This window comes from Sminthopsis crassicaudata, chromosome 2, assembly GCF_048593235.1.
Source record: "Sminthopsis crassicaudata isolate SCR6 chromosome 2, ASM4859323v1, whole genome shotgun sequence".
NCBI lineage: Eukaryota > Metazoa > Chordata > Mammalia > Dasyuromorphia > Dasyuridae > Sminthopsis > Sminthopsis crassicaudata.
The window spans coordinates 314,830,411-314,855,688 of NC_133618.1; the positions used below are offsets into that span (position 1 = coordinate 314,830,411).

Below are 25,278 nucleotides of genomic sequence, written 5' to 3' on the forward strand. Positions count from 1 at the left end.
GAGGGAATGTGGGAAGAGCAATGAGAATAATCAGGGAGGGGAGGGATTGATCTGTGATGAAAAATTAAGGAAGCAAAACACTCTGGGGCTGGCTCAGCTGTGACTAAATAGACATGATCACTTTCTGAAAGGGGAGAGGACCTAGCAGGGAGGGAGGAAGCAGGGTAATGATTGGAGAAAAGGAAGCAAATAAAGACAAAGAAATTGAGGTATAATATCAAAAAAGACAATGAGTATTATTCCTCCACAAACCAGTTTTGATGGAGGGAGAAGAGAAGAATGCCAGCAGTTTCTTGGGACAGCAGACTAGTTTGAACTAGGGAATCAAATGAGTACTAGGAATGATTGTGTTCTAGCTCCTGTCATGTCAATCAAGTGATATGGTGAAGTGGAGAGTCAGGAAGATCCGAATTCAAATCTTCCCTCAGACATTTATTAAATTTGTGATCTCAACCATTCTTACCCTCAGTTTCCTCATCTGTAAAATGGGAATAATAATAGTCTCTACTTCATAGAGTTGTTTGTAAAGCTCAAATGAGATAATATGCAGGCCATAAAATGCTATAAGAAATGTTAGTGATGATTATATGAATTAGAGAGGAGTTAAGTGGGCTTGTCCCTTATTCTAATCCAAAGAGAAGCCATGAAGTTTCTTTATATCATAAAATCATTAGATTGTGGGATTCTGAACTGGAAAGAATCCTAGTCTAGTCCAAGTTTTTCATGTTACAGATAGATCCACAGAAGGGACACAACTGTCCCTTAAAAACTATCTTCTAAATCCAAATTTAGTCTTTTTTTCTATCTCAGAGACACTATTGCACATCAATACATTAACCAAGATTTACTTAATAGCTAGCCACAATTTGGAGGACATGCCCTTGAGAAAAGAGGGTTCAGGCCAGATAGCATCCATTGGGAAGGCTATAATTGGAGAATAGGCTACAATATTCTTTTCTACCCTGCAGTGGATAGTCCTAGACAGCTGGAATTAAGCATGAGGAAATAATGGGTATAGGAGAGGAGGTGTACTCTAATACTAAACTTTGCCTACTTGTCAATTTTGCCTATGTATGTCTGGAGAGTAGACAAGAGGTGGAAAAGTAGGAAGGGGAGAAGAAAGAAACAAGGATAATATTACTCTGGCAGATGGAGCCAGGGGGAAAGAAGGGAGGACTCATCCTCCCTATAAATATGGAGAGCTTATAGAAGATGTCAGGTCTATTATGGAGAGAGGAAGCAAACAGGAAAATGAACAGTGAGGGAGTAGAAGATAGAGTCCTATAAATGATAAAATAGGAGCCAAAGATGAAGGGGGTATATAAAAGGGAAGGGAAATTAGTGGGTGAGTGACAGAAGAAATAGAAGCTGGTGCATGTTAGGGAACTTACTGGCTTAAACATTGTATAAAGTAGTGGGTTCCTCCCCCCCACATTTACAGGACCTTGGCATAGATATTTATAATTTTTCTGGGTCAATGAATAAATGAACTGTCTCTAATTAGTCATCCAGATTCCACTGGAAGACTTCCACTTAATGAGAATTGGATACTTCTTGAAGCAGCCTGTTCCACTTTGGAACAGCCCTAGTTGTTAGTAAAAGGAAAAATTTTTTAATACCAAATTGAAATCTGCCTCTCTGAAGTTCTACCCATTACTTACAGTCCTATCATGTATATTGAGGCCAAGAAGAATGAATACAATCTGTCTTCCATTCAGTCAGTCAATAAATAAACATTTGTTAGGCACTTGACACATAAGTATTGTCTTTTATCCTATTACTGTGTCTAAGGCAGGTATTGTTTGTTTGTCCTTCTCACAATTATAAAGAGATTCCATTGGGTTAGGAATGGAATACATGAGTGCTGAGGGGACAAAGAACAAGGAATGATCCAACTGGGATGGCATTAATCAGAGAGGACTTCTTGAAAGAACTGAGGAATTTTAAAAGAAGAAAAGATTGAGACAGGATGTTAGTTATCCCATCCATGTTTTGTTTTGTTTTCCTGAGGCAATTGGGGTTAGGTGACTTGCCCAGGGTTACACAGCCAGGAAGTATTAAGTGTCTGAAGTAAAATTTGAACTCGGGTCCTCCTGACTTTAGAGCTGGTGCTCTATCCACTGCACCAACTAGCTGCCCCTTTTATAGGTTGGTTTTTTTTTTTGTTGTTGTTGTTTTGTTTTTTGTTTTTTTTTTATCCCATCCATGGTTAATTTTATTCCCTAAAATTCATGGAAAGCCATGGACAAAACCTCTCTTTGATGAGGAACCTTTAGGGTCTCCTTAGAGCCTGGCCTCTTGTTTGACTAAATATCTTCCTGGCTTTCATTGTATTTTTGGCTTTGGTCCCTTTCTCGAATCCACTTCACTTGCATGTCATGGCGTCATCTCCATAATGTCATGATCCTCTTCTGACAACAAAGGACAACAACAACAGCTTTTCTGGGATGTATGCCTTTGAATGGTGTGATGGGAATTCCTTCTTCTTTGTTTATATCTCCTTAATCTGATGTGAAAACCAAATATACTAAAGATTTACGCCTGAGCTGAAAGAAGAAAGACTTTGCTGCTGGAGAATTAGGACAAGAAATGAGAAAGGATAGTAGGGAGACAGGACCCAGCAGTGACTATAACAGAGGTCTGGAACCATCCAAAATGGGTTCTCTGAACATAAAATTTCCCTTTATTCAACCTCTTCAGTTCCCTACCCAAGGGAATCTATAGTGTTATCTCACTCATCTGACCTGGCTTCTTTCAAGCTTAAGATCCCTATCCATTCTCTCTCCACACCTTCCCTTCATTTATCTCCCCCAGGCATATTCAGCAACTTTAAGCAGTCCTCATAAATCAGGCCCTCCAGCTATTGTATTATTCTTCTTGTTCTTCTCTCTGGAGCGAACAATCTGCTGCCTCTGGAGCTTACCCCCCGCATAAAACCATCCTTTTTGGTACCACATTGCCCCAACCGGCAAGGGGTAAGCTTCTGCTATGGGACGCTTCTGGGGCCACAGGTCACCCTCCCTCACTGCCTGATTCTTTGTCTGACTCAGGCCTGTTGCCAGATGACAACTGCCCTACTTTCTCCTGCTGCAGGTTTCCTTTGGTTTCTGTGACCTCCCAGAGCTCTCTTCTCATTGATTATCTGTGAACCTAATTATATATTTCTCTGCAGAGGGTGGCTTGTCTTTTCCTGGGTTGAAATCCTACCGGGTTATTTTTCTCATCTCATTTTTTGTGGAGCTGGTTGGTAAGTGGTTGAAACAGGGTCTTTCTTAGGTCCCTGGATAGCATTTTCTTTTGTTTTCTTTTTTTTTCTTTTTTTTTTTTTTTTGCTCTGTCAACCTTTCCTGAGCTAGGGAAAAATCTCCAAAGTAAATGAGAATGTGGGAGCCCTTGCCCTAAATCTGAACTATTCACCTCACATAGATGCACGCAAAATTCCGTTTCTACCTTCACATTATCTCTTGTAAGCTTCCATCTCTCCATTCACACATCTGGCTCCTAGAGCAGGCCTGATAACTTCTCACCAACTACACTGATAGCTTTCTAAAGAACCTCCTTGCATCTAATCTGTCCCTATTCCAACTCACCTTTCACTCAACTGTCAAAGGAATTTTCCTAAAATGTACACCTAAACATCTGTCTTTCTGTATGTGTGTCTCTATGCCTCTCTGTGTCTCTGTTTCTTTGTCTCTCTTTTGCCTTTTTCTGTCTCTGTCTCTGTCTCTTCTTCTATCACTCTCCTCTCATCCCCCCCTCTCTCTTTCTGTCTCTGTCTCTCTCTCAGTGTCTCTGTCTCTCTCTGAGTGTCTCTGTCTCTTTCTCTCTCTGTGTCTGTTTCTTTGTCTCTGTCTGCCTTTTTCTCTTTGTGTGTCTCTCTGTATCTCTTTGTCTTTGTCTCTGTGTATCTCTTCTCTGTCTCTCTATCTCCATCAATCTGTCTGTCTTTATCTGTCTATGGCTCTTTCTCTCTATGTTTCTCTGTCTCTTTCTCTTTGTGTCTGTCTGTCTCTGTCTAGCTCTGTCTATGTTTGTCTGTCTCATGCATATATGTGTGTGTGTATCTGTCTCTGTCTCTTATTGTCTTTGTATCTGTCTGTGTGTGTCTTTTTCTTTTTCTGCATTTGGAGTTTTCTTGGCAAATAGTGAGCACTTAACAATGCTTATTTACTAATGAATACTTTCTGTTTTTTCTCATATCTTCCATTATCACATTTTATCCTTCTATCAAACTCATGAGAAAGTTGAAGGCATTACTGTTATCCCATTTTAGAGATGAGGAAAGAAAAGACCAGAGAAATTAAATGGCTTACACAGTCACACAAGTTGTGAGTCGGTATTCACATCTGTGTCTTCTGATCCCAGTCTCAGGAACATTGTCTTCTTTTTAAACAATTTTTAGTAGTTTTTTTTTTTATTTTTCCAAATACATGTAAAAATAGTTTTCAAATTCGTTTTGTAAGACTTTGTGTTCCAAATTTTTTCCCTTTCTTCCTTACCTCCTCGTTCCCCAAAACATCAAGTAATCTGATATAGGTTAAGTATGTGCAATTCTTTTAAACATATTTCCATATTTATCAGTACATTGTCTTCTTGAAGTATATTAGTTTAAGGACAGCTGGCTCTCAGGAGATAGAACTTTGGGCCCTAAATCAGGAAGAACTGAGCTCAAATAACCTGGCCTCAAATATTCATTAATTGGTGACCTTGGCCAAGTCACAACCTTATTTGCCTCAGGTTCCTCATCTATATAATCTCTCAGGACTGTTGTAAGGATCAAATCAGATATTTGTATACTGTGCTTAGCAAGAGCCTGGCATATAGTAGGGACTTAATCCCTTCCCTTTAGAAAGTGCTTTCATTACAGATCTGAAAAGTTGGTAGTATACCCATTATTATCCCCATTTTACAGGTGAGAAAATGCAAGCTGAGAAATTGTGACTTGCTTACAGTCACACATAGAAGCAGCATAGCTTAGTGGATAGAGAGCTGGTCTCAAAACCAAGAAGACCTGGATCCAAGTCCTAATACATACTGACTGTAGCATCCTGGTCAAGTCACTTGAACTCTGAGTGCTCCAGACAGCTAAAACTAAAAGTTTCAGAAGTTTCAATCTGTATATAGGTAGAGTGTCTTCACTTAGATAAATCTCATTGAAGTCACAGGTCTACTCCCTATCCCTAATCTTATATTCTTTGTAAACAGCTAGTCCTAGGTAGTTCCAGGACTTGAATGCAGTCTTCTGGCTTCAAGCCACGCTTTCCACTACCCCATGTTCTCCTGGGCCCTAGATTTAATAGATAATTAATAAATATTTATTAAGATTCTACTATGTGCCAACTAAGTGAAGCCGTAGTGCATAGACTGCTGGGCTTGGAGTCAAATCCAGCCTCAGACACTTACCAGCTATGTGACCCTGTACAAGTCACTTAACTCTGTTGCCTCAGTTTCTTCATCTGTATAATGAACTGGACAAGAAAATGGCAAACCTCTCCAGTATCTGTACCAAGAAAACTTGAAGTGAGGTCAAAAAGAGTCAAACATGACTGAAAAGATTGAATGAACCCTGGAGGGGGCACTGTGTTAAACAGTCTAATTAGCATTCTTTCCACTATAATCACTGTTCACTTGGTTAAGGCTCTGTGGAACAACAGAGTGCCTTATGAGGAGGGGGATCTAGTTAGCAAGGACTCAGACTTGGTCCCTCTGGGGCAGCACAGAAATTTCAACAGCATGCTGCTCAAACAAGAATAAGGACACTATTCTCCAAAGCAGGAGAATTACATATTCCCTAGAATATATCCAAAACTGAAATCTTGTTCCAAATTATTCCTCTTTTATTATGGGCTGCCAGCCCTTCACCTTTCTGTCAGATGCTTGCATCTCCAAGCTAATATGAAAAAGTCTTAAGAGATTCCCTGAGCCTAAAGGTCCAATGCAATCTATCTGTCTACTTTGTTCACTTCACTCTCTTATTTTATAATTCTGTCCCACAGACCATCAAGTTGGTAGGTCACTGTTATACTTTAGACAATTCAGTGGGTGATAGCTTTTCCAGTTTTATATTGGCCCTTCCTTATTCTTGATCTCTTGGAAATGTACTTCATTTCTCTTTGGCTGGGACTTTGCATAGATTTATCTGACAATCATTTCTGGGATACTTTTGCCTTTTTTTTTAAACTATTCTCATATCTGTTTCATGGGTTGTAAAGAATATATGGATGGTTGGAATAGGAGCTAGGCCAGCTGGACAATGAGGGCAAAAGGATGGACAATCTATGAATTGTGCTGGTACATAGGGAATGTTAAAAGGCTAGAAAAAAGCTTTCAACATAGGGGGTAATAACTATGATAATAATAATTGGCTCCAGTGCCTTACTACTGCATAATAATATTTGACTCATCTTCCCAAGTTAAAATCTGGGCTCAGACACTTACTGTGTGACCCTATCCAAGTCATTTAACCCTATTTGCCTCAGTTTCTTTGTCTATAAAATGAACTGAAAAAGGAAATGGCAAAATGTAGTCCTCTCTGCCAAGAAAAACCAAAATAGGGTCACAGATATTTGGACACAATTGAAAAACGATTTCAACCATAACAACACATAATAATAATAATAGCTAGCATTTACATAGTATTTTTTATATGTTAACTCATTTTAACTTCAACAACTATAAAGGTAAATACTCTTTCACAGATGGAGAAACTGAGTCATGGAAAGGTTATGTCTGAAGTAGAATTTTGTCAGTTTTTGTTTTTTTTTTTTTTGACAAGGCCATTGGGGTTGAGTGACTAGCTGCAGGTCACACAGCTAGGAAGTGTTATCTGTCTAGGGCCACATTTGAACTCAGGTCCTCCTTACTCGAGGGCTGGCACTCTATCCATTAAGCTATCTTAGTTCAGTATACAACCAGAGGCATCATCAACTGCCATGCCCAATGGGATACAAGACATACTTAGCTTAGTGATAGCTCTTTGGAAGGAGGGAACATAAGCCCTTTGACCCATAAAGTGATTTGCTATGATGTAGGACAAACAACTGCACCTAGTCCTGGACCACACACTCTCTATCAAAAATAGATACTGATTCCTCCTCAATCTCCCTGTTGTCTTTACTTCAATTTTATTTTTGTTTGCATCTTTACAGAAAATGACACAGAAATCACAAATTCAGAATTACTAGCAGTTGGTACAGTTCCATATCTCAAACACTTCAATATCAAGTTGTTTTCTCACTGTATGTACAGTATTTACACATGGGGTGGGGGTGGGCTATAATCTAGCACAAACAGAGACAAAGACGAAGGGGATGACAGGTGGAAAGGTGGGAGAGAACAGATCAGCCTTTTGATACAAAGTAAAAACAATACTCCATAAAAGACTGCAAAGACTCATTCTTTTAGAACCCTTTCTTTTCAGAGAGTATTGTCAGAAGAGAGGGATGAGGGAAACAAGAGTTTCTTTTGTAGGGAGCTAGGTCCTTCTTGTTATGTTTTATCTATGGTCTAGGGAGAGTTCAGCTAGAATAGAAGGGGGCTGTGTATGTGTGTATGGATGGATACTAAAGAAAGAAAACATACTGAGTGAGGTGGTCACGTGCTATGGTGTTGAGATTATTGGAGTTGGGGTTTGTGTCTTTTTTCTGTTAAAGCAGTAAAATCTGTTTTTGTTTTGTTTTGTTTTTTAAATTTGTTTTGTTTTGTTTTTTCCCCTGAGGCTGGGGTTAAGTGACTTGCCCAGGGTCACACAGCTACGAAGTGTTAAGTGTCTGAGACCAGATTTGAAGTCGGGTCCTCCTGAATTCAAGTCTGGTGCTCTATCCACTGCGCCACCTAGCGGCCCCCAAAGCAGTAAAATCTTACAAAATTTCCTGGAGGCACTAAGAAGTTAGGCAGGCTTGAGCCAGTGGATCACATAACTAGTATTTGTCAGAGGCAGAATTTGAACCCAAGTCTTCTTAATTCCAAAGCCAAATTTCTTTTGGACTCTCCAGTGACTTATTACTGCATAATTCAAAAGTATATGTGATTGTGGGATAGTAACTACAAACATATGGGCTGTACTAACATCTGGGAGTCAACTTCCAAAAGACACAGCTAAGTTTCCTGCATACTCTCTTCAGGTATTGCTTCCATTCTCTGGTTGAGATTGACTCCTGGTATATATTTTGTTGAGATCAACTCCAATAGTCTTATCTGACCTTGTCTGGCCTTTGGGGGATAATACAGACTATCCACCCATAAGGTCTACAACTTGCCTCTCTCCCATTGGAATGGTATAAATGAACAAAAAAAAAATATACAAATATTGCATGAATTGATGGGAAACGAGTCTCCTAAAAAAGCAAAGACAAAATCCCCCAAACAGTTTTCGGCATCTGAGAAGATCAGGGCCTAGATGTGCCCCATCAGAACAGAGAGCTGCAGGCTCCTGGGAGAGGTGAGGCTGGGAACTTAACTCCCTTCTCAAGCCAAGTGGCAGGGCCTATAGTTGGGGGCTCCAATGAACCTAATCAAAGATGGATGCTAGTACCTGTGATAAACAGAATCAGGTGAGATAAAGGGGATATGAAAGGGATGAGTCACATCCTCCAGGCAAATAGGAGGTCATAGAAGAGTTGAGTGTCCAGCATGGACTCCACATGCCTGTAAAGGGATTTTGAGTGGTTAAGAGGGTATAGTGGTTGGGAAACAGGACCACACGTCTGGTACCAGTGAGAGGTAGGTTTTGAGTAGGAATCAGTATATCAATAATGGAAAAAGTGTAAGTATGAGCTTCACGCCCCTAAATGACTAGGAAATAAATGGACCTCAGATGCTCTATAGCAGATCCTTTTATAGCAGGTAGGAATGGACACAAAGGAAGGACAGTCTGAGTGAGGGGCCTACACGACAATGTGTTGAGGGTATTGGAATACGAGTTTGGGTCTTCCTTCTCTTTTAGACTGTAAACCACAACAGGTCTTCAGAAACAAGTAGGATGGATCTCAGAAGGGGCCGGAATGCCGAGTGGGAATGGGTAATGCTGGAGGAGGCTTTAGAATCAAGTCTACAAAAGAGACAGTGAAGGGATGATTTAGGACAGCAAAGTGTTGCTAAAAATAGGGAGGTAAAGACATTATCAGGAATGGTTTAAGGGGAGTGAGAGAGTCTTTTGAGGATAGGAGATAATAGGAAAGAGATAGGTCAATATGGTCCAAAGCCTCTGTCCAAGACTAAAATAGTAATTGTTCAGTGCCACTTAACAGGGAATACTGAGGGGGTCTATGGAGTGCAGGGTGAGGTTGGGAAGAGTCTCTGGTGGAGCCACAGGGAGCAGGCCCCTTTGCACTGCCCAGAGGTTTGGGGACCCCACATCCAGGATACCCCTACCAACAAAACTTCAAGGGCTACAGCTCCCTGAGGAGAAGAGTCCTGCAGAAGCCCCATCAGGGACTGCCCTCGACTTAACCCATCTTCTCCTCTGGCTGCAGTGGTGGGGGTCTCTCTGTTTGCCTTTCCTCTTCAGGGGTGCTCTCCTCCTCCTCTGCTTCCTCTTGTTTCTCTGATTTCCGAGCCAGGGCTTCCCCCCCAGATATGGTCCCCAGCACTTTAGTGCTGTGTTCCTGAGCTTTGGCTCTGAGGGCAGCGATGCTGTTTTCCCTCAGTTCCTCTTGAGAGATGGTGGCTGCCTGGGGGTCAGGACCCCGTTCTTCCTTCTCATTCTTGTCAAGCTTGGGCAAGGTCTGATGTTCCACCTCGGGCTTCCTCCCGGTCTCCGCTGCTGCCTCCAGAGACTTTTTGTGCATCCCTAAAAAGAATTGTTGGTATTCGGGTTTAGAAAAGCGCCTGGGCATGGGAAAGCCATCTTGAACTGAAAACAGCAAAGATAAAAGAGAGGCCAGAATTAAAGGATGAGCAGAAAGCCTTGTTTCTTCACACCGAAGTCACTTAAGGGTTGAGGGCACTGGGGAAAGGGGTGAAGAAATAAAGCTATGGAAGTGAAACCTAGTGCCAGGGAGTGGGAGAGATCGAGGAGGAAGCTTCAGGGCACTTGGGGGAGAAGACCCAGCTTCAGGTGGGGGCTATTGGCCTATGTATTCAGAGTGTCAGTCACTCAGTCAGTCGATGAGTATTTATTAAACTCTTTCTATATACTAGGCATGGAGATTAAAAAAAAAAAGTTGGGTGTACAAAAATATATCATCAAGGTGCTTTTGTTAGAAATTCACCCAGAAAGTAAGGAAGAAAATAAGATTTGTGGAGGGGAGAGAGGAAAGGAAGCCAAAAGTATATAAACTTTTTTTTTTTAGAAATTGTTAATTGCATTAAATAGAATTGATTTTCTTTGTAATTAAATCTATATATTTTATTTATGCATTTGAAAATATAATTTTGAAAAAGGGTCTCCAGACTTTTTTTTTCTAGGTTTTCACTACATTGCCATGACAGTCTATTATAGTCACATAGACAAAGGGGTCCCAGACACACAAGGAGTGTGGCGAAACTCCTGATTTAGAGGGTGTCTGAAGAGTCAGGAAGCAGATCAGAGGGACTTATGATTCACTTAAGGCCTGGAAATCTAGACTGTCTCATTCAGAGAGACTAAAGCAGAGAGAAGAGATGAAAAAAATTCTAGAATAGTATTAAAACCTGTACCCCTATATTCATTGGGAAGAACTCCTTGTAGGAGCCATTGAGATATAAGTTATTAGATATGAAGACATAGCTCCCCAGTAGAAAGGGATGAGTTTAGATAATATTAACTGTAACAGACTCTGAAAGATACTTATTATCTGAATTCCAATATCTAGGCAGCAGTATAAATTTTCTGGGATTCTGAGCTCTGAGCAGAGATGCTTTTTCTAAGGGCATGGGGAAGATGGGACAGCAGATCCCTAAAGGGTCTCCAGGAGAGGATTCTGATTAGGTATAGAAATATTTCATTTTCAGAATTTCAGGTCTCTTTTTCAGTCATTCCCTTCTTTTCCTCATCCTTTCATCCTATCTGGTTGGAAATCAGCTATCTTCCCAGTGCTTTTCTTTTTTTAGAATTAGTGCAGGACCTACAAGGAAAGTCCCGAGCTCTGTCTCTCTAGCTCAAGGACAACTGCTTCCATAAAGGACTCTAAGGATGATGGTATCTTACCAAGTAGCCATGGGGCACAGGACTCCATGATGCCATCCTTGGCAGATTTGAGGATGGACTCTGGCAATGGAATAGAGTGTCGAACCATAGCTCCATACAAGCCATATTCTGCCATAACACTGCTTCGGCCCCAACACTTCTCCCGCTTCCTCCATTTGGCTCGACGGTTCTGGAACCAGACCTATGGAGGAAGAAAGCAGAGTAGTGTAGTATAATAAACAAAATGCTAGATAAGCACAAGTGCTACTTGGATACTTATAGTTATATAGCCATGAACAACTCATTTAACTCTTTGGGTTTCACTTTCCTTGAGAGAGAGGGAGAAGAAGAGAGGCGGGGGTGGGGGGAATAGTGGGAGAGGGGAAGAGGGGGAGGGGGAGAAGACCAGATGACCTCTGAGACTGCTTTTAGTTATAAATTTACAACCTAAATCATATATTAAAAGGTAAGGTTCAAAGTCTCCTGTAAACACTAGTCATGTGTTAAACAAAAAAACATGCTTATGTCCCAATATCATGGAATTCAGTGTTTCTCAAGGTGATGATGATATGGCGATTACCCAGACAGGTTATCTACTCACTAAGCTCCTATGTTGTCCACAACTTGTTTCTCAATAGGTTCTAAATACAGACCTCTACAATAAAGAAATAATTTGAAAAAGTATTTGGGATTAAAAAAAATGGTTTTGAATTTTTGCTTACCAACTTACTAATGCTGTGAAATTGGACTTTATTCTCTTTGTGCCTCAGTTACCCATCTGCAAAATAGGGGTCATAATAACTACTACCCACCTCTCTGGGCTGTGAGGATGCTGATGTGGGACACAATGCACGCACAGATGCATGTAAATGTCAGCTATGATGATCACTGCAGGCTATCTCTTCCTCCCCCCATCTCTGTATCATAGCTACAGTTGATCTTGCTGAGTAGGGAAATCATAGGATTACAGAAAGGTTAAGCGATCCAGGTCATAAGCATGAGAGAGAATTTGATCCCTCTTGTCCTCTATTTCTGGATCGGCACACTTTCCACTGAAGTCTAAAAAGGAGGAGAGGAAAGTGGAGAACTAGGAGGGGAACACAGAGCTTGGTAGGAGGGGGTATTTAGATCGTGGGCCACCTAAGAAAGTAACCATCATCTCAAGAGAGAAAAGGGAACCTGGCTTTCCCTAAATCTGTAGGGCAGCTAGGTGATCAAGTAAGTAGACCCATAGACCTGGAATCAAGAAGATCATAATCCTCCTTCAGATACTTGCTAGCTTGTGTGACCCTCTGTCTGCTTCAGTTCCCTTTTCTGTAAAATGGAAATAACAATCTCACCCACTTCCCAGAATTGTGCCGATAACATGAGATCGTATTTGTAAGATGCTTTGCAAGCATTACTTTAGCTCCATATAAATGCTAGTTATTACTGTCATTGTCCTTGATAACCGAGAGGTCCCTTCATCCTAGTTTTACCTAGCCTCTCGGTCTTGTCTCCCCAAAGCGACCTCACTCCAGACTTTACACAGGAGTAAGGGGTAGTAGGGTTTTAGAGTCGGCATTTTTCAGGAGCCCCCAGCCTAAGGAGAGGTGAGTGATTGTGGGGTCCTACGGCTACTGTAGGGCGGCATTTAGGAGAAAAGAAAGAGCCCTGTCCCTGCAGGCATGCGGAGAAGATTGAGGCTTGGGAGGGGGCTCGCCGCAGAGAGGGGGACGGCACCCGCTTCATCTTGCGAACGCAGGCAAAAAAAGACCCTCGTCTCTTCCAGAAATTGGAGGCTGCATCTCTCCGCCCGCTGGTAGTGGCGCCCGGGGGGCAGCGAGTACCAGACAAGAAGGGAAAGGAAGGGGATGAGGACGGGATGGAGATGGGGATGGGGCTTGGGAGGAGGGACGAGGAGGGGGGTAGAGATCGGCTGGGGAAAATCTATTAGTTTTCTCTCTCTGATTTCCATTCTTCTCCTGTCGCCTCTCTCTTTCTCTCCCGCCCTCCATCCATCCTCCCCTCCCTCCTCTCCCCCTCCCGTTCTGCCGCCCCCGCCCCCTCCCCCACCAGCCTTTTCCTTGCCCGTGGAGGTATCAGCTTTTGATGAAAAATTGCTCGAGCTCTATTCAGGAGGCGGCAAAAGAAGAGTCACCCCCAGGGGCAGCCCAGGGCTGATTGAAAAATAAGTTAATTTCAGTTTGAATCGATGGGCCTCAGGCACTGAAATATCACGGGAAATTAAAGCGGTGGCTCTCCCGGGAGCCTCACCATTGACCCGCACTAATTAATGCCGGGGAGTTAGCGCTCGCTTCTTCGGGAGCCGAGCTTCCCCTTCCCGGGGGACCCCCAAACACTTCTCATTTAACTAATTAGACAGGGAAAATTGGGTGTTAATTTGTTTAGGACTTTTTTCCCCTTCTCCCCCCCCCCACTGGTAGCGCCCCCCGCCCCTTCCCGGGGAGGCGCGGGCAGGGCTGGAGATGAATGCGCGGGGTTCGCTGGCAGATGGATGCCCGGGTCACTCTGCAATCTTCTCCTAGTTGATTGCTTGATTAGGTCGTTAGCACATTAAAAAAAAAATTGCTTGCCGTCTGGTGCTGGCGTGATGAGTGGGACGCGGCGGCAGCGCCTGGGTAATTTATCTTTTTATACGGCAAAGAATTTGATTTCCATCTGCAGATATATGGAGGCGCCTTTGACACCTGTTTAACATCGGGAGCTGACAGTTTAACTCTTTCCTGTCACCCTGGCGGGGGTGGGGATGAGGGTGGGGGGAGGCGGAAGGAGGAAGAAAGGCAGCCGTCGCATCCACCCACAGACCCAAGCACCGGGCGCGTGTGCCGGCACGAGCTGGTTCCCCCCCTTCCCCTGCACGAACCCCTCTGGGGGACGCGGAGCCTGCAGAGTCAGCCGGCAGAGGGCTCTGCCCCACCGAGCACCAGGGGAGCGCGAGTGGGTCGGGGATGCTTCTGGTGCAACCATCCCGGAGACTCCATTTCCCGCCAACGCCAGCAGGTGGAGGAGTAAGACCACTGACGCAATGAAGGGAAGGATGCTTTCGCTTTCCCCGGCAGCCCGATGGCGATGGGAGTGGCGGAGGAAAGACCACCTCTCCCGGGCCCTGACTCTCCGGCCCCCATACAGACTCTTCCCCACAAAGCAAAGAGAACGGATGCCGTACTGAGTGCCTCTGACCAGACTCCACAAGAACCAATCTCGCTTCCTTGAAGGCCCAGGTTTGCCCGAGACGGTCTCCAGAGAGATGGGAGGCTAAAACCACAGCCTGTACTTGCACTCTGGCAGGTGACTGCACCCCCACGGGGCGGCCCATCCCCCCTCAAGAGAGGGGGACCACTTATTCAGTGGGCCATCTCTGGATGCAGCCCTCCTCCAGGCCCCGTTATTTAACTGGAAAGAATCCAATCCAAATCCAGCATTTTACAGGTGAAGAAACTGAGGCCCAATGAAGTAGTGATTTGATCATCCAGGCAGCAATATCTGAGGTGGGATATGAACTCCTGCTCCTTGCACTTTAATCCAGCACTTCTTCCAATACACCTGGCTGTTACATCAATTTACTTCTGAGTAAATTAAGCTTCTAAGTCCCCAGTGGCTCTCCCAGTTCTGCACTTATCCAGCTCTTTCTTGCTCTGTGGGCTGGGCTAGGAAAGGGTGAAGCGCCAAGATATTACATTGTTGCCAAAGGTGTCTCCCTCATTTCCCCCTCTTCAACTTCTCTGTAGGCCTGACATCTCTATGTCCCAGCCTCCTCACTTTCTGCCCTATATTTACACATGAAAGTTCCACAACAAAATACAGTGTTATGAAAGAGGAAGTTGTCATTGGAAACCCAGCACAGCTTCCCACCCATCATCTCCAACAGTCTCTTGAAAAGCAGCAGGATGTGAAAGAATTGGATATGCATTATAAAAATCCAAATATTGTATTCACCTAGACCTGAGAACTCTCAGGCCTGCCTCTTTCTGGCTTGAATAAGCCATTGTTTTCATAGATTAGCTCTGATACTTACTGTCTCAGTGACTTTGGATAAGCCTTTCTAGGCCTTAGCTTCTTCTGTAAAAATAAGGAGTCGAGTCTAGATGACTTTGGATGCTCTTTCTAGCTCAAAATCAATATGTATTGTGGGCCCTATGATGAATATTTCTTATTCACTACATCAGCAAGTTAAAAAAATAGATTCCTTTTTATGAACCCAGTGTTAGCTAAAAGCACATTTCCAACATAGTAGTTAGGGAATATGGGTTATCTCTATTTTACAAGCTGCACAGTGAAGCTGGACACTCATCTCTCTAAAGCCTCTTTTTATGTTGACTAATTACTCTCAGCTCTTAGGACAGACTCATCACCTGACAAGCTGGGAGTTCAGAATAACATGTGCGTATATAGTCATGTATGTATGTACATATGCATTGTGTATAGAAAGTATAATTCTATAGAATAAAATATGACATCACATATAATTATACATGTGATATTTGATATATTATATTATATGGCATTGTATTTGTATTGTATATATAATATATGATATATATTATAAATATTATATTGTATATATAATGTATATATTATATATAATTGTATTAAATAGAATATGATATTACATACAAACATATGTAATATATACATATAGATGTTATATATAATAATGCATAATATATACCTATATGTTATATGCAATTATATATTATATATAATAATACATATGTATACATGCATATATGACTATATGCATACATGTTGTTATTTTCTTCCCCTCCTAAACTCCATAATCAGCTCCCAGCTTGTCAATATATAATATTGACATTAATTAATAATTTTATATATTAAAAAATTTGCAAAAATCAGAGGTAGATGCTGTTATCATTCCCTTTTTGTTGTTGTAGTTCAGTTTCAGTTATGCCCGACTTTCTGTGACTCCCACTGAAATTTTGAAAATTTAGCTTATTTTTACAGTTGAGGAAACTGAGACAAGCTTGCCCAGAGTTACACAGCTATGAAGCATTTGAACTCAGGTCTTCCTGACTCCAGGTCTAGAGCTCTCTCCACTGTGCCATCTAGCTGCCCCATTCCCATTTTACAAATATACAGATGAATAAAATGAGGTAGATAGAGGTGCAATGACCTGCCTAGGTTCTGGTATTCCATCCATAGTGCCATTCAGGATAGAATAATGAAAGAACACTTTTCTTAGGGGCCCATCCACCTACTTGTTCTGTTCCCCAGACTATTTGGGGAATTGATTCGGTTACAACTGACTGAGGTAGATTTGTGGACAGTTCTTCCTCCAGTCCCTTTCCTTCTCCCATCATCTCTCCTAAATTTTCCAGTCTAGTTTGTATATTTTACAGGTAGGCAGCAGATGTCCCATCCGTGAATACCAGTGGCAACCCAGCTTCTCCCCCTGTGCTCTGGGGACAAAGATGGCAAGAGAGAACAACTATCCAAATGGATGTTCAATAGCTCCTCTGAAACTCAGCGGAGTTGCTATCTGTCCTAGGTAAAATTGGGTCTTCAGTCTGGATCAATGATATTTATATAATAGGGGTAAAGACTCAGGATTTCCTCAGGGTCTAAAATTCTAGCTTTAGAAAAAACCTGAGTGATGTGTATGGGAAATGTTTTAGAGTTAAGTTATCCTCTTGGGCCTCATAACTTTAGATAGAATAAGACCAGGCCTTCAGGGCAAGAGTCTCTTTTGCCCAGAGGTGATTTCCAGAGTTGCTCAGTGCCAGCTGAAACTCCAATCTGGGAGCCATCCAGAGCCCTGCAAACCCCTCGAGAAGGCAGTCTGTGCTATATCTATCTTTGTATCTCCAGTGCCCAGCATAGTGCTCTGCATAGAATAACTAAGTACTTAATCAGTGTTTGCTCAACTGAATGGATTTGACTTCTGGGATGCCAAGCTAAGCAAATGATGCTTATCTAGGGAAGAAACCTAGATGGCCCAAATGGTGTCCTTTTGGCCAGCCAGGGTCTGGAAGCAGAGCTCTTGGGGGAAGTTGCCAAGGGAGCTGATATTTACTCAGAATACTTTGTAAGTTTTTTTTTCCATCAGATTCATTTTTTGTTTTTTGTTTTTTTAAAGTAAGGTGACTCCTATAAATGTTATTTGAGTGTGTGAATACAAAGAGGTGAGAGTTAATGAAGGCATTTACCTACCTGTTCTTCCTTTTTCAACCTCTGCTCTATTCCTCTGGACTAGGATAAGGGTGACACAGTATATACACCTTGGAGCAATTATCAGTTATAGTAAGGAGGATCACATAATGGACTGACCAAAGGAAGTAGTGACTGCATCTTTCTCTTCCAAGATACTTCCTGTGGCTTATCTCCTCAAGGGACTCTGGATGAGCACATCTTATTCTGGTATGGGATTTCAAATATTCTAATATCTACCAGCATTTTTATTGATTAGGAGTCTAAATATAAACATATCCATGTGTCATATGCCCAACACATGCCTGCAAGACCTTGTGCACACCTAGTATTGAGAATTTTTCTTCCAAGCTCCTAGAAGCAGAGAATATATACAATTTAAATTTAGTTTTTAAAAGTTTTTAAGGCTTTGGGGGTTAAATCTGAGGCAGTGACTCCATGGCCAGTGCTCAATCCAGTTTGCCACCTAACTGTACCTACTAAATTTAATTTAAGACAAAAACAAAATAACCTACTCTTGTAAACTCTCTTCCTAGAACCTTCTTATCTTTCTTAACTTTCCAGCCTGATTTCATGGTACTTCCATTTCTTGCACTCTAAAATATGACCAAATTCAACTTTCTTTTTTTCTCTAATTTTATTTTATTCTTTTTCACTTTCCCACTTTTACACAAACTATGCCCTCTGCCTGGAATGGGTTGAATCTTTCTCATTTCTTCCTGGTAATGTCTTTGCTCTGTTGCTCACTTGCTTAGTTTTCATCTCTCTTATGGAGTCTCCTTTCCTTCCTGGGATTCACTATCAGTACTAGGTTATAGAACTCAGAGAGTCATGGACAGAGAAGGACAAAGGGAGAGACAGAGATAGAGGTGTCTATATTCCTCATTCCATAGTGGAGAGGATCCTGCTCACTAGATACATTTTTTAAGTGTAAAGGCACTAATCACATCCATGACCTCAGTCTACAAACTATAACTCTTGATGAATATGTTGGATGAGTTCATACCCAGGCCACATTTAGGTCAAGAGCCAAGGATAACTCAGGTTAATCCTACCTAGTAGGGGAGAGGCATGAGACCCCAAAAGAAAGATCCATGTGCCATCTAAGGTTTAGACCAAAGGACAAAATAGAATGGATTGAAAGCCCAGATAACAGAGGGTTAAGAAGACTTTCTAGTTGAAAGAAGAAAGGAAAAGAGGAAGGAAAGAGAGGAGGAAGAGAGAAAAGAAGGAAGGAAGGAAAGAAGGGAGGGAGGCAGGGAGGCAGTTTTACTGTTTCATTTGAATCTCCCAATAATCCTGGGAGGCAAATGCTGTAAGGAAACTAAGGCAGACAAGTTCAATGATTTGACCAGGGACAAGCAAATAATAAATGTCTGAGTCTAAAATTGAATTCAGGACTGCCTGACTCCAGACCCAGTACTCTGTCCACTGAACCACCTTGCTGTCAGGCAATTGGACCATTTCTACTTAGCATATATAATGTCAAGTATCCTCTATACTTGGAATCAGGATTCTCCTGGATTCCCAGCTGTGAAACTGTCTAGATCTGGAATTTTAAGCAAGACTTTCAGCCTTTAAACCTCAGTTTTCCCATCTGTAAAATGGGGATCATCTTCCTTGTACCAACTACTTCACAGGATTGTCATGAGAAGTGTTCTCAAGTATTAAGGAGTAATGCCAGTGTAAGTTATTGTTATTCAAAGGGAGTTGATATTCCATGATTTCAGGTAAGAAGTCTCATTTCTGCCTTCAAATACCAATCATAGAAGTATATTCTCAGACACAGAAGAAGACATGATAGGTGGGTCCAATAGTAGGCTTCACTTTTCTTCAGTCTCTCTTTTTCTGCCTCTGCGGGTCAGTGTCTGGCTCTCTGTCTCTGTGTCTATGTCTACCTATGTCTCTCTCTCCCTGACTCTCTCACTTTTTTTCCTTTTCTCTCTCTCTCTCTCTCTCTCTCTCTCTCTCTCTCTCTCTCTCTCTCTCACTCACTCTCACTCATTTTTCTGTCTCTGTCTCTCTTTCTTTTTGTCTCTCCCTTCCTCCTTCCCCTTTTCTCCCTCCTCCCATTTCACTCCCCTTCCCCTTTCTCTCTCTCCTCCTTCTCTCTGTCTCTCTCTCTATGTCCCTCTTTCCCTCTCTCCCTCCTCCTCTCTTTCTGTCTCTTGTCTCGTCTGTCTGTCTCTCTCGTCTCTCTCTATCTCTGTCTTCCTCTCCTCTGTTTCTCTCTTCATTATCCTTGTTTCTCTCCTCTTCTTTCATCCTCTTGGTCTATATCTATATTTCTTTCTCTGTCCCACTACCTATTTTATTTTTCTTTCCTTCATTAGAAAATCAAGCACCTTTATTTGTGGATATCTGACACAGCCATTACTGGTATACATTTATGGCCTGGCCCCAACTTGGAAATGCCAGGCAGTAACAGCCCATCTATCAGTCACCATGTGCTATGTTTTGTTTCTCTTAAGGTCCCATCTTGGCAATGACTACCCACTGGTTAACGAGTCCCATTGATTTTGCCAAAAGTCTTCCTTTAGAGAAAAACCACTAATCACAGATGACTTTACCTGAAACTGGCCCTCTCTTTAGAGACACTGACTACTTCCTGCTTTTTTCCAGCCTCTCACCCACAGGCAGACTTAGCTCTCAGGTCCTCAGTAAGACAAGGCATTGGCAGCCATTTTGCCTCTGCATTAGTGAGACTCCCTCATCCACTTTCCTCTTCTCGAGCTGTAAGCTGATTAATTTAGTCTCATTGTTGGTATGATTTAGTGCCCTGACACACCAAGCCCCACTCAGCACTTCTAATACCATATTTCAGCAAAGCTGTTTTCAGACCTGGACCCTTTAAAAATGTGGACTCCAGTAGCCACCAGATGGTAGTTTAGTACGTGAAGTTTCTCAGAATTACACTCATAGCCAGGTAAGTCAGGGATGGACAGGACCTCGGAGTTCATTTAGTCTGTCTCGAACTCAACTAAAGCCTCTTTTTTCATGCAATTCTCTCCAACAGACATACAAAAACAAAAGTCTTCAAAGACTATTATCGGTTTTGTCTTTGGATTTTCAAATAGCACAGGCTAGCTCAGTAGTCTCTCAGAACATGGTTGCCAAATGTTGGATAGAGGGCTGGCCTTAACCCCAGGAAGACAAAGAATAAATGTTCAAGTTGGTCTGTGACCTATATGATTGCATAACTTAATATCCCAGTACTTAAAGCAACTCTGACTATAACCTACAGATAAGTGGGACCCATTTTAAAAATCTCATAATTTTTTTCCCGTAAAGGCTAGGAACATTTAAAAGGCAAATCTATTTGTACAATCAAAGGAATTAAATTCAAAAGTACTAAGAAAATCAAGAATCCAAAGAAGACAACTATATAAACTGTAATATAAACTATATAAAATGTAATATATTATTATCACCTCTTCACTCTTCAATATATTAAAGATTATTATGACTGTCACAATGGAAATTCAGTTCCCATCCCCTCAACCTTATATTAGTCAGGATCTCCAGCATAACAGATCCTGAGCTTTTTTTTTTTTTTTTTTTGAGATAAAAGAAGTTGAAAATGTGACTGTGATTGACATGGGGCCCCAGGATTTCTGATCTCTTGAATAAGATTTTGTTTTCAGCCTTCCTACCCCATCCCCAGGCCTAGAGATATGGAGAACTCTGACGGACGTCTTTCCTCTGGCAAAGACAAAATAACTTAATATGAAGGAACAAATGAGTCAGTCTTACAGGGATACAGTTGGTCCTTACATTATGCTTAACATTTGTAGTCACATTCCAGTGAGAGAGAGCTTTCTAGCCACCAAGAGGCTCAAGTCCAAGCTGGCCAGCTATGGTTTCGGCCAGTCCACTATTCTCTCTTTCTGAGGCTGATTCTGAAAGCATGCTCTACCACCATCACAATCAGGGAGTGCTCTGATTACCCTCTATTCAGAGTTATTATTAGTCTTAACAGTGACAGCTCTTTCTATGAGGTGTATAAAAAAAGAGATGAAGCAAGATGACAACCATAAAAGGTGGAACATGGGCTGCATAGCTAATCACAGCATTTTCTTCTGTTAAAGGTCAGAGACTTTTAGAACTGGCTGGCATCTTACAGATAATATAATCCAACCCCCTCATTTTATGAATGAGAACCCTATGTTAAATGACTTGTCCAGTTCTTACAGCTAAATAGTGGCAGGGCTAGAATTCAAGGCTAAATCTCCTAATACATAATCCAGTGATATCACAGGGCTTCCTTTCCCTGAAGGTGGGAACCTCCAATAGCGGCTCTCCTCTCACCCTAAAATTCCCCCCACACACACTTTACACAGAGACACACACACATTTATAAATATGGGTAGGCTCAGAAACACCTCCCTTTCACTCTGGGCAATTCTACCATCTCTTTTGCCCTCATTCAAATGGATAGATTTGGTCTTTCTTTAAATAACCCCTTTCTAGTTAAAACTAGGCTTCCTGGATAGGGTCTGACACAAAAATATCCCTTATCTTTCAGTTATAGTAGAGCTTTACTACTTTTGTAAAAATAAGATTTAGCTAAGGTTCAAATAACTTGATGGTTAGTATTTACATAACACTTTATATATGCCATTTCATTCGATCCTCACAATACCCCTGGGAAGGAGGTGCTATTATTATACCCATTTTACAGGTGAGGAAACTGAAGCTGGAAGAAGTTAAATGCCTTGGCCAAGAACATTTAGATAGTAAATGTTTGAGACAGGGTTTAACTCCTAGCACGCAATCCACCATGACACTTATAAGGGAACCAGTAGTAAGACCTTGTCTTTCATGTAAGAGACATGGAATAATAGTGGGAAACACAGGTGTCAGAGGATGTAAGTTCAAATTTCAGTTCTGCCATTTAATAGCTGTGAGAGTGGGTCCTCTCCTTTGGCCTTCCATTTATCCAATTGTAAGATGAGGGGAACTTCAAATTTCCCTTCCAAATCTGTGTGGATAAATCCTGTTCTATCCTTTAGATTAGGGTGGGGAACATCCAACCTGCTTACAGGCTCTAAAGTAATTTTCTGTAAGCTGAAAGCTGGGTACAATAACCATCTACTGCTTGAATTCTATAAGTTGAAATTTTATATGGCCCACTAGTGATTTTATAAATATTCAAATGACCACCGGCAGAAAAAAGGTTCCTCATCCCTGCTTTGGACTGATACATTATTAACCCTTTACCCCAGCTCCTCCCCATCTATTTCCTTTTCACCCAGACAGAACAGTTAGATGTAGAAGACACAGTGATCATACCTCCCAGGTTCCCAAGAGCCCCTGCTAGGAAGTTCTAGAACCTTTTGCTTGCCCCAGGAGGAATAAGGTCTATTGCTCTTTAAGATCTCCCTGCTCTGGTCTAGTTGGTGGCAAAGGGCCCTTCCTATGGTATAACAGAGTTTAGTTCTCTAGCATGGTACAATTTCACTGCTCTTTAGAGTATTATTGTTCAGTCATGTCCAATTTTTTGTGCCCCCATTTGGGAGTATCTTGGCAAAGATACTGGAGTGATTTGCCATTTCTCTTTCCTGTTAATCAGAGTGGCCTCAGTTTCCTAATCTGTAAAATTAAGTGATATGCCCAGAGTCACACAGCCAATAAGTGTCTGAGGATAGATTTGAACTCAGGACTTCCAGAGCTAGTGCTCTAGCCATTGTACCACCTAGCATACCACCCTTTAGAGCACCAGTAAGTAACTGGAGCAGTCTAGTCTCAGCTTCTCCATGCAAGTGGGGCACAATGGCTGAAGCTAGGCTTGATAATTATTTATTAGGCTAGCAAAACCTTAACCCATTTTATCTAGGGCTACTGCTAACACTGCTTCCTTCCTCATCCCTCCACACTAATAATGAGTTACCACTGATCTCTGATTAGAGAAGCAGTTGTTCAAGGACTCTGGAATGTCATGGAGATTACTCTGGCAGGGTTCTTAGATCTTGAGAACCTTCCCATTGCAGTGAATGTGTCTCTTAAAGCACAGTCATCTGTGGTGTCCTTTAACAAATGGTTTCCCCTCTCTCTGCTAATGGACTGAATTAAATGCTAGGAAATTCACTCTGTCATAGAAAGCAGGACAGCAAATCCCATTCCCTCCTTTTCTCCATCTCAATCCCTCTGGCATCTCTCACATCCTAACTGATCTCTGGTCTCAGCTTTTATCTAACCCTCATTTCAAATCCCACTGTTCCTGTTAAGGAAAAAAATCCCTTTCTCATATTCCCCTCCTATGCTCATAACTGTCTATAAAAACCTTCAAAGCTCTTTGAAACTTTGTGTTAATCTTCATAATACTGGGTTGGGTGCCATATGATCCTTCCTCTTTTAAAAGTCAAAAAAAGTGAATAAGCTCCTGAAGCCCCTATTATCCCAACTTCTGGTCCCAGGAGTCACTCACTCAAGAGCTGGATCTTCCAGTGGTTAGTTATCTCAGAAAAGCATGGCATGGGACTGAGAGTCCTATTCTCCCCTATGTAAAATAACTGTCAGACTTGTCTTAACTTCTCCAGAGTATCCCAGAGAAATAGAGGATGAAATGTGAACTGAAGCACCTCACAGTGAGCTAAAGTACTGTGCTATATAATCACTTCTATTGTAAGAATTAAGAAAAAATCTTGGTTCCAACTCAAACAACCCCCAAAACTAAATGGGTCTGAAGATTTGGCCATGACAGCTATGACAAGTGAAGGCCTCAAACTCACTCCTACCATCCCTGAAATCCTCCTACTCAAGAGCTGGCAAGCCCTTATCTAACTAAATGTAATAATAACAGCATTTAGAAAATACAAGGTTTGTAGAATACTTTACAACTGCAGTGTCATTTGATCCTTACAACTCAATTCTTACAGGAAACTGAGGCAGAGAAGTTAGGACACCTGATCAGGGTCACACAGCTAATAAATATCTGAGGGTGAATTTGACTTTAAGTCTCTCTGACTCCTCTCTAGTACTTTATCCACTGTACCACCTGATTGCATTTTTAGTATGGCTTTTAATCCTAGGTAAGAAGAGGGCCATTTTTAATTTTAGGAGAATTCATCCAACTCAAACATGATCCCAACAATCCCCAAAATAATGAATTTCAGGCACTATCCCCGATACCAGTGCAACCACCCATCTATCTCAAGGAGGGACTATATGTGATTGGTGAGAGGTGGAAATGTTGAGGGAAGCAGGTCCTCAAGCCCTTATGAGTGTGGGTCTATGCCCTGATGCCATTAATGCCTTGAGCACAAAATAGGGCAACAAAGCTTCATAGTATAGAATCCCTGCCCCCCATCAATCTCCATCCCCATCATTGTGATCATGGTGCCCATAGAGCAAAAGGGCATTCTCCTTCTATACTCAGTGAATTAAGTATCTGGCTCACAATCTTTTTCTCTTCCCCAACTTCCCTGAGTCTTCTCTCCCCGAGTCAATAAATCCTCTCCTTCACTATGAAATTGATTGTCCTAAAAAAGCAGGTCTGATCATATCATTCCCACTCAATAAACATCAGTGGCTCTAGGATAAAATATAATTTAATATTAGGAATTTTTTTTTTTAATATTAGGAATTTTTAACATACATATTGATACTTTCTCAACCCCCAACCTCCCAATTCTTCAATTTACTCATTTCCCACATCCTACTTCTCTATTTTACTATAGCCACATGTAAAAATGGTTGTGCTTTGATCTTACCATAACCCATAAGTGTTCTACATTCATGTTCATGGCCTCTCAAATTCCTTTATCTGTTGATCATCTCTTCCATTCCACCTCTCTCTCTGCCTTGCAAATCCAAACCCTGTTCATCATCACCTTAGTTCTTTCACAGACTGCATTGGTTACATTCTCTTGCCTTCCCCATCTTGACTCCTTGGTGAACCAGTTCAATTCTATATTTCTCCTCTCATTCCCTTCCTTTTTATCCCATTGAAGATTTTGCCCTTTCAAACTCTAGCAACCTTGTATTACTCTCATCACCCCCAG

At 41.7% G+C, this 25,278-nt stretch overlaps 1 protein-coding gene across 2 annotated transcripts in view; it reads right to left on the reverse strand.

Annotated features, from left to right (window-relative positions):
• Positions 1–7,101: 7,101 nt before the first annotated feature.
• Positions 7,102–25,278, reverse strand: part of VSX2 (visual system homeobox 2) — a 28,637-nt gene continuing 10,460 nt past the window's right edge. Inside the window, exons 4-5 of one of the 2 annotated variants that reach the window (XM_074290036.1) lie at positions 11,129–11,309; positions 7,102–9,790 (exon numbers count right to left, since the gene is read on the reverse strand). In XM_074290036.1, coding sequence (XP_074146137.1) covers positions 9,447–9,790; positions 11,129–11,309 — 525 coding nt within the window. In that variant the 3' untranslated portion in view covers positions 7,102–9,446. Of the gene's footprint in view, positions 9,854–11,128; positions 11,310–25,278 lie in introns of both variants that reach the window. The other variant, XM_074290035.1, reaches the window with a different exon arrangement.